Source organism: Rattus norvegicus, chromosome 7 (genome assembly GCF_021556685.1).
Source record: "Rattus norvegicus strain SHRSP/BbbUtx chromosome 7, alternate assembly SHRSP_T2T, whole genome shotgun sequence".
Classification (NCBI taxonomy): Eukaryota; Metazoa; Chordata; class Mammalia; order Rodentia; family Muridae; genus Rattus; species Rattus norvegicus.
In genome coordinates, this window is record NC_141540.1 from 118,183,207 (window position 1) to 118,192,373 (window position 9,167).

The 9,167-nt window shown below is 50.8% G+C and overlaps 2 protein-coding genes across 5 annotated transcripts; both read left to right on the top strand.

Moving 5' to 3' along the window:
* Positions 1-672: 672 nt before the first annotated feature.
* On the top strand, positions 673-3,603 carry Commd5 (COMM domain containing 5). 4 transcript variants are annotated; one of them, NM_139108.3, is given in 2 exon segments: positions 673-795; positions 1,138-3,603. In NM_139108.3, a coding segment is annotated over 1 exon segment (675 nt). In that variant the 5' UTR covers positions 673-795; positions 1,138-1,190; the 3' UTR covers positions 1,866-3,603.
* A 1,432-nt stretch (positions 3,604-5,035) lies between these two features.
* Positions 5,036-7,324, top strand: Rpl8 (ribosomal protein L8). Its single transcript, NM_001034916.3, is given in 6 exon segments — positions 5,036-5,060; positions 5,249-5,396; positions 5,486-5,627; positions 5,755-5,973; positions 6,864-6,979; positions 7,130-7,324. Coding segments are annotated over 5 exon segments (774 nt in total). The 5' UTR covers positions 5,036-5,060; positions 5,249-5,258; the 3' UTR covers positions 7,289-7,324.
* The last annotated feature ends 1,843 nt before the right edge of the window (positions 7,325-9,167 follow it).

The following is a 9,167-nucleotide window of genomic DNA, read 5'->3' on the forward strand; positions in this document are numbered from 1 at the left end:
CACAGAGATCTGTCTGCCTTGCCCTCCCAAGTGAGGCCGAGGAACTCACTCTGGAGCCCAGATAGCCCTTCCTTGGCTTTGTGATGATCCTGTCCCAGGCTCTTGCGATCACTTGCTTGTATCACTAGGTTTGCTTCATTAGCCATTCATATTATCCTTGATGAAATATCTATATACACTTTTGCCCGCATAATTACTCCCCCACCCTAAAAGCTTCATGAGGTTATAAGGCATGTACCACACAAATTTACGACCCTCCTCCCCCTTGCGGGGAACTTTGGTTCGTTGTTTTTGTTTTTGTTTTTGTTTTTTTTTTCCAGACAGGGTATGTAGTGCTGGCTGTGCTGGAACTCTCTGTGTAGACTGGACTGTCCTTGAATTCACAAAGATCCTCCTGCTTCTGCCTCCCAGTGCTTGGATTAAAGACGTGGGCCGCCTCCTGGCCATCTATTTGAAAATATGCAATTCGTTGGAATCAACTACAATAATTCTGGCTTGTGTCCCTCACACAGGACTGCCTGGGCACAGGAAAACAGAAGCCACGCATCCAACCCAGAAGCCGATTGCGTTCTGCTTCTGTTCCCCAAAGTGTCAGAAGGCAAGCGATTGGGCGGCGCATGCGCTCGGTTCCGGGAACCACAGAGAGCCTGTCGCGCTTTCCTAGAGCGGCCCGGAAGTGTCTCTGGTCACTTCCTGAGACCCGCCAACTTCCAGCTGCTGCCAGCCACAGCCAGCTACCGCGGCTAGGTTCCTCCAGGTGCAGAGGGCGGTAAAGGCTTGGTTTGTATTTGTAATGTGAGGTCCGGTCTTCCCTTGCTATCATGAGGATTCAGGGTTGAGGGGGTCTCAGCTGCATTGTCCACGTTCACTAATACTATTTACGTAGGACTTACGTGCGCGCTTCTGTTTCTTGGTTCTTTTCCCTGCCAACTGTTAAATCTCTGGGACGCCTCCCTTCTGCTAGACTCAGGAGGGCTCCTTTGCCACACGGTCTCAGCGCCACCTCCCAAGCACGCATCCTGTTTGCTATCGTTGGTAGTTATGTGTCCGGCGGATGGGGGCTCCACATCGACCCCCAATTTTTAGTACAGGAAGCTCCTGACTAGGGAGTCACTTGTCTCTCCTTCACCTCTCTAGGCAACTGTGGTTAGGACCTTCTCTTCGGACTGGTCAAGAAACGGGAAGAAAGGATGTCTGCTTTGGGGCCTGCAGCTCCATACTTGCACCATCCCGCTGACAGTCACAGTGGCCGGGTCAGTTTCCTGGGTTCCCAGCCCTCTCCAGAAGTGACGGCCGTGGCTCAGCTCTTGAAGGACTTAGACAGGAGCACCTTCAGAAAGTTGTTGAAACTTGTAGTCGGGGCCCTGCATGGGAAAGACTGCAGAGAAGCTGTGGAGCAACTTGGTGCCAGCGCCAACCTGTCAGAAGAGCGTCTGGCCGTCCTGCTGGCGGGCACACACACCCTGCTCCAGCAGGCTCTCCGGCTGCCCCCTGCTAGTCTAAAGCCAGATGCCTTCCAGGAAGAGCTCCAGGAACTTGGCATTCCTCAGGATCTAATTGGAGATTTGGCCAGTTTGGCATTTGGGAGTCAACGCCCTCTTCTCGACTCTGTAGCCCAACAGCAGGGATCCTCGCTGCCTCACGTGTCTTACTTCCGGTGGCGGGTGGACGTGGCCATCTCAACCAGCGCTCAGTCCCGCTCCCTGCAACCGAGTGTTCTCATGCAGCTGAAGCTCACAGATGGATCTGCACACCGCTTCGAGGTGCCCATAGCCAAATTTCAGGAGCTGCGGTACAGTGTAGCCTTGGTCCTTAAGGAGATGGCAGAACTGGAGAAGAAGTGTGAGCGCAAACTGCAGGACTGACTGAACCCTGGTACTGTGGGTGCTGAAGCTGGTACCAGAACACAGCCCCCCACTGGTGATGAGGCCAACTCCATTGAGGTCCTGCATGTGAGAACGTATTTTAAGTGAAAAGACAGCGGGACTTTCAGGTTTTGTTTTATGAGTCAACAGCTGGGCAGGGTGGCACAGTTTATAATCTCAGCCCTTGGAAGGCTGAGGCTGGAGAATGGGAAGTGTAAGCTGGGCCTGGCTTTCATAGTGAGGCTCAGTGTCGAATTAAAGAGGTAAAGCAACTATTAAAAACATGTTATTCTATTTGGGGATTAAACATCTCCAGCTGTTGGTACACGCTCCTGGATGAGGCCATGTGGAGATCTAAGTCCAGATAAAGACCTCTTGCAACATACAAGATTGCTCAGCGTGACCCGAACTCTGCTCACGTGCTTTCATAAGTCCACTGCTTTGCTGTGGGCAATGTTTATTCTTTTGCCCTAAATTCCTGCTTTCATGAAGCTGAAGTGGGAAGATAAGGGGAGGGGGATAACAACTACTAAATGTGCATTAAATAATGTTTAGTATATATAACATTAAATACATATTTTAAATATTAAGACATGAGAACAGGGCTGGAGGACTGGTTTAGCTAAGAGCACTTGCCCTTGCGGAAGACTTGGGTTCAATTTCCAGCATCCATGTGGTTACCATCTGTAACTCCAGTTGCAGGGGATGGGGGTGGGGGATCCAACATCAAGATATCCAGTACAGGCACTTACGCGGTACATACATGCAAGCAAGCAAAACATTCATACTCATAAAATAATATGTCTAAAACAAACAATAAAACCACGAGTACCACTTGTGACAATTGAATAGAGCCAGGTCAGATGAGAATAGGTGTTTGGAAGGAGGGCCATCGTGAGAAGGTTGGTCACAAGGTGATCTTTGAACTTGGTGTCTCTGCAGACATGTGGAATTGAGGGACTGAGGAGTACTCTGCATAGGGATCAGCTGGTGCACCGGCTGCTACTAGAGTAAAGCTTGTAGTGTTGGTGTATGTCTTAGTCAGGGTTTCTATTCCTGCACAAACATCAGGACCAAGAAGCAAGTTGGGGAGGAAAGGGTTTACTCAGCTTACACTTCCACATTGCTGTTCATCACCAAAGGAGGTCAGGACTGGAACTCAAGCAGGTCAGGAAGCAGGAGCTGAGGCAGAGGCCATGGAGGGATGTTACTTACTGGCTTGCTCTCCATGGCTTGCTCAGCTTGCTCTCTTATAGAACCCAGGACCACCAGCCCAGGGACAGCACCACCCACAATGGGCTGGGTCCTCCCCCTCTCCATCACTAGTTGAGAAAATGCCTTACAGCTGGGTTTCATGGAAGCATTTCCACAACTGAGGCTCCTTTTCTGTGATAACTCCAGCTTGTGTCAAGTTGACACACAAAACCAGTCAGTACAATGTATTAAAACCTTTGAATACGTCCAGTGTACTAGGTCAGTACTTTACTTTCCTCTCCATGGGTAGTCTGGAACCACTGGGGATATCAAGAGTGTCTTTGGGAGCTGGAGAATTGAGTCTGTGGTTAAGAGCCCTCGTTGCTTTTGCAGAAGACTTGGGTTTGAGTCCCATCAACCACATGGTGGCTCACAGCCATTTGTAATTCCATTTTCAGGGATCCAATGTCTTGTCCATTCCTGGGCACCAGGCACAGTCATATGGGCAAAACACCCATACTCATAAAATAAACCTTAAAAAAAATATTGCCTGATGGTGGTGGTGCACCTCTTTAATGCCACACTCTGAAGAGACAGGTGGATCTCTTGAGTTTGAGGTTCTCCTGATCTACAGAGTTCCAGGACAGCCAGGGTTACACAGACCCCATCTATAAATAAACATATAAGGTGTCTTTGTCCTCTGGAAGGACAGCCGAGTGGAAGATGCCTCTATAGGAAGAGTGTGACAGGGACTGAACATTGCACATACACTTATAGACTCTTAGAAAACTCTCACAGATAACCTAGTGGTATCAGGGCCCTAAGTACAGCCAGAAAGCTAACTATGGCCCTGCAAGGTTCACAAGACAGCACTAGCAGGTATCCTCCCACAGTCTTTGCTATATAAGGCATCTTTCTCTCTGGTTTTTTTCTGGGCTGACTCAGCCCTGGGTGGCCTAGACCTCTGCCCACTACCCTTCTGGAATACCCCATGCACTAGTACCTGTGGTACTTGAGCCATGCCAATGACAGGGTGTCCCTTCCTCTTTTCAGTGTGTCAGACCACCAGCCGTGTCCCTTCCTCCTCAATATGCCAATTTTAGCCTCTGCCGTGCAAAATCTCCTAGTCCTGACAAACCTCTATTATCAACTGGGACCCTGACCCTCAGTTACTTCCCTCTCCGTCTTCACCTATATGGCATCCACTACTTAGGTTTCACTCAAATGAAGACCCTCTGTTTGGGGGCTCTCTGGCACCAAAGACACACATAGGCCACTTTATTGCTATGCATCACTGGTCTTCCGGGTCACTGTCCCCACCCTCGTCCCAATTGCTGAGGCCAATGACTTCTGTCTTCTCTGCCAGACATCTTGAGAACTCCGCAGGTGACCATCCTAAATCCCAGTCATTACCTTTTTGTTCTTCTCCCCGCTACTCCCCCGAGAGTGTTTTTTGTTTGTTTGTTTTGTAGCCCTGACTTGTCCTGGAACATGTTCTCTAGCCCAGGCTGGCCTGGAACTCCGGCTGCCCCAGTCTCCTGAGTGCTAGGATTAAAGGCGTGTGCTACACCCCGGCCTGGAAATCCCAGCCTTCCAGGTGTGCAAAGCACTAGGTTTCTCGTGACTGCTCACTCAATCTCTGTCTACCTCGGAGCCACCATCGGGAGCCCCACAACTTATATGGAAACCCTTCCCTGGGACCAACTCGGATTCTCGGATTCTGCGTGGCCCTGGACAAACCCTTCCACCTCTTGAAGCCTCCTCCACCGTCCACCTGCACTCCATAAGGCTTCCGAGTCCGTTTCTTTAAAGTCAGCCTCTCCCCAGGGAGACTTAGGTGTAAGCCTCAGTTCAGCAAGTTGGTAGAGACACAGGACCCCGCATAGGACTACAAGCCCCGACAGGCATTGCGCTGGGGAAGGGGCGGGGTTATGGCTCCGCCCCGGAAGATAAGGCTGCTGTGAGCCGTGTATTTCCTCTTTTGGCCTTGCTTGCCGGCAGGTAGGTTGTGTTTTGTCTACTGCGGGTTTGAAAGTATCCACCGCCATCCGCCACCGTTTAGTACTCGGTGGTCTGTCATGCGGCCTGGTCCACTCATCCAAGACCGGGAGGGAGGGATGGAGTGCTTTCGGCCTTGGGAGCTGGCCGGGACATGTTGTTTTTGGACGCTGAAAGTGAGCCATTTCCAGACTCGCCGCCATGGGCCGTGTGATCCGAGGCCAGAGGAAAGGTGCCGGTTCTGTGTTTCGTGCGCACGTGAAGCACCGTAAGGGAGCCGCGCGTCTGCGTGCTGTGGACTTCGCGGAGCGACACGGCTACATTAAAGGCATCGTAAAGGTGTGAGGCACCACCGGCGGGGGCAAGCAGGAGGGGAACAGGGCGTCTCGAGCAGACCTTGTAATACAACATGCCACCCTGACCCACAGGACATCATTCATGACCCTGGCCGCGGCGCTCCCCTCGCGAAAGTAGTCTTTCGTGATCCCTATCGATTCAAGAAGCGGACAGAGCTGTTCATCGCCGCAGAGGGAATCCACACTGGACAGTTTGTGTACTGCGGCAAGAAGGGTGAGCTTCAAGGCGGGGAAGGGAGTGTCGGATCCGGGCTTGGAATGCAGAACTTTCGTGGTATGGGAGCGGTGTGGGTTTGCGTTGCTTTTAGCGTTATTAGTTACTTTGCCACCTCTCTCCACAGCCCAGCTGAATATTGGCAATGTTTTGCCCGTGGGCACCATGCCTGAGGGTACTATCGTGTGTTGTCTGGAGGAGAAGCCTGGGGACAGGGGCAAGCTGGCACGAGCCTCCGGGAACTATGCTACAGTCATCTCCCACAACCCAGAGACCAAGAAGACCCGAGTGAAGCTGCCTTCAGGGTCCAAGAAGGTCATTTCCTCTGCTAACCGAGCTGTTGTTGGTGAGTGCCAGAGGGCAGTGGAACCCTGAAGACAGGGTGGTCACCTGCTGGGCCAAGGTCCTAGAACCAGATTGCTTATTTCCTTAATCATGGAGGAGGGGAGCTTCTTTGAACACAGAATACAACTCAGGGTTGAATTGTAGAGTTCTACAGTATCTACTCTGGGGTTGTTACAGGGCTGTCAGGGTAGTTGATTAAAAGCACTGTTTGCACTTTTAGAGAGCACCCCGATTATTTTCTCACCTCACAACTGTGACTGCTGTCCTGGGGATCTGATGTTCTTTGCTGGTCTCTGGGCATTGCGTAAATGTGGTGTATGGCTACAGACATGTAGGTGAAAATGCCTGTATGCATAAAATTAGGGTTTAAAAAAAGATTATACCGCTCGGAACTTTTGTACCTAGGACTTCCCTGCACTCGAGTTTAGTTGGTTCATTTTAGAAAAGATAGGACCAGAATTGGTTGACTTTTAAAAGACAGTCAAGTCAGTGAAAGAGGACATGATTCAGTCTCTTGTTTAGTTACTTGGATGGGTCTTACAATCTGCCAACTCCATCCTTACACAGGATAAGTTGTGAGGGCACGTGGTCAAAGCACACTGTTTGGGTGGATTTGTCCATTTGTGTGGGAGGTGTCTTCAGAGGCCGAAGGACCTGTCTCGAGTCTCAGGCACTGACTCTTGAGGTGCATCCTTTGGAAACTTGGGCTGAGTCAACAGTATGCTTTAATATAGGCATGGGCCTTGCCTGTCATGGAAATGTCAGTTTGCAGAGTATACAGGGTTTCCTAGGTAGAACTCGTGGGCTTCTGTGGGGGTTGTAGATTTCTGGCACTAGTGTGACCTGAGGGGCTTGTGATGCACATCTCAGAGGTGTTGTGTAATTCTGTAGGTGTCGTGGCTGGCGGGGGCAGAATTGACAAGCCTATCTTAAAGGCTGGCCGTGCCTACCATAAGTACAAGGCAAAGAGGAACTGCTGGCCACGTGTGCGGGGTGTTGCCATGAATGTAAGTAGCCAAGGACTGGGTGGGCGGGCTTTTCTTGTTGCTATGTTTGGGAGGGTCTGCAGCAGGGAGGTCCCTGGCGCTAGGATCTTCTACTGTGTTCCCTACATAGGTGAGAATGCTCTTACTCTTAACTTCCTTCTCTTCCTATAGCCTGTGGAGCATCCCTTTGGCGGTGGTAACCACCAGCACATTGGCAAGCCTTCCACTATCCGAAGAGATGCCCCAGCTGGGCGCAAAGTGGGTCTCATTGCTGCTCGCCGGACTGGACGGCTACGTGGAACCAAAACTGTACAGGAGAAGGAGAACTAGAGTTCAGGAGCTAATAAAGTATGTGCTTTGGCTAATAAGCTGTGTGTGAGCCTCTTTTGTGGGGGGATTCCTTGCCACAGAGCCTTTTGGTATACAGGGAAGTAAAAGAAGATTCTGCCCTAGAAGACTCAAGAACATGGCATGCTGGGCTTGGAATTTGGGTGGATGACTTTGGTTTGAGACCAGGTCTCTACAGGATCCTTGGCTGTCCTGGAACTCACTGTGATAAGGCAGGGATTGCCATCATGCCCAGCTGGGTAGTTCAGTTTTACAGTATGTGGTGCTGACGTGTACTGGGGGCCACACTTGCTGGAATTAGTGGAATTACAGATTTCCCCCATTCATTCTCCTGCAGCAGAAGCTGGCACTGAGCTCTCAATTGATTTGGAATTACAGGCAGTCTTGGGCACTAGTGTGTGAGTTTAAACTGCTGCCCAAGAGAATATTAGACATCCCATGTGGGCCCTACTCTCTGCAAGTGACGAAGACCACAGCTGTTAACACAGTAAGATTTGCTCAGAGCAGAGGTGCTTCTGTACCTTTGCTGGTTTTGGTCACCTTCACAGATGGTGATGGAGGCTATAGCTTGAGATTGCTGTCTGCTGGTCCTAGATTCCTGTGAGCAGTGGGTGCTGACACTGAGAAAGCTACAGCCCCCAGACTACCTGAAACCACCCATGCAGCACCTTACGTGGAATAGCAAGGAGCTGCCATGTTTTCCTATAAAGGGACAGATCACTAAGAACCAGGTCTCACCTGTTGGTCCCACTGGGACAATGTGTGTAGAGTTCTGAAGCTTACCTCCCCAGGGTCACAGACCATGCAGAGGGACCACAAGTTAGGGACAGACTGACAGTGAAGGCAAGCAGGTTTCGTTGTAAAAACTTTAAACTTGGCCATGTCCTGTGGCCTCTTGCTCTTTGATCACTGATGTAATACCATCCCATGTTAACGTCTCAAGGCCCTTCCCCTGGCCTTGAGTACTTGAGTAGCATGTATATTCCTTGTGGGGTGGTTCTTCTGGAGAGACTAGCTCAGGACGATTGGGTTGTGCTCCAAAATTGCTTCTGCTGCTGTGCACCCTGTCTCAGTCATGGAGTGTAGTCCTTTTTCTCTGTGTATGAATTCCACCTACTGCTGAGCCACTGGCTCTAGGCAGGCCACTATCCTGGCTTCTTATTCACAGCTCACCATAGATGATAGGCGTTTATGGGAGGGGAGGGTATTGGGGGAAGCACTAGGTGTGGCTGCTTGGGCCGAGCCATTGGCCAAGAAATAGAGAATAAGAGATTTGTCTAGAAGGGCAGACAAACTCCTTTTCAGGGGGCAGTGGTGGTGCATGCCTTTAACCCCAGCACTCAGGTAGAGGCTAGGCTGGCCTTGACCCGACAAACCCTGCGGGCGGGGGGGGGGGCGACTTCTAGATCAATTACAGGCCCATTTTGTATGGGCTGAGTGGGGACCAAGGCTCACTGCCGAATGGACTGATGCTTAGCCCCTACTCCAGGGAAGGGTTTGTTCAGCAGTGTTTGTGGCTTAAAAACTACTGAGTCACCAGTCCTCTGAGCACAGCCTTGGTTTTGAGGGCTCTCTTCCCAACAAAAACTCCATGCTTCCTGAAGCAGTCTCCATATTACTATGATGCTTGCTTCCCAGAGTCCTCTCAGTAAGACTGTCAGAGACCTCTCCTGACACAGCTTACTGTTTTCCTGATAGGTCAGAGGTCAGGTGGGATGGAGTCAGTCAGCTGAGGCGTCAGCATTAGAGCATCCAAAGAACTAAGTTTAAGGAAATTTAGATGCTGGGCTGGGGCTTGTGAGGTGGCTCTAGAGGGATCTGATGCCCTCCTCTGGTATGTAGGTGTATATGCAGGCAGCTC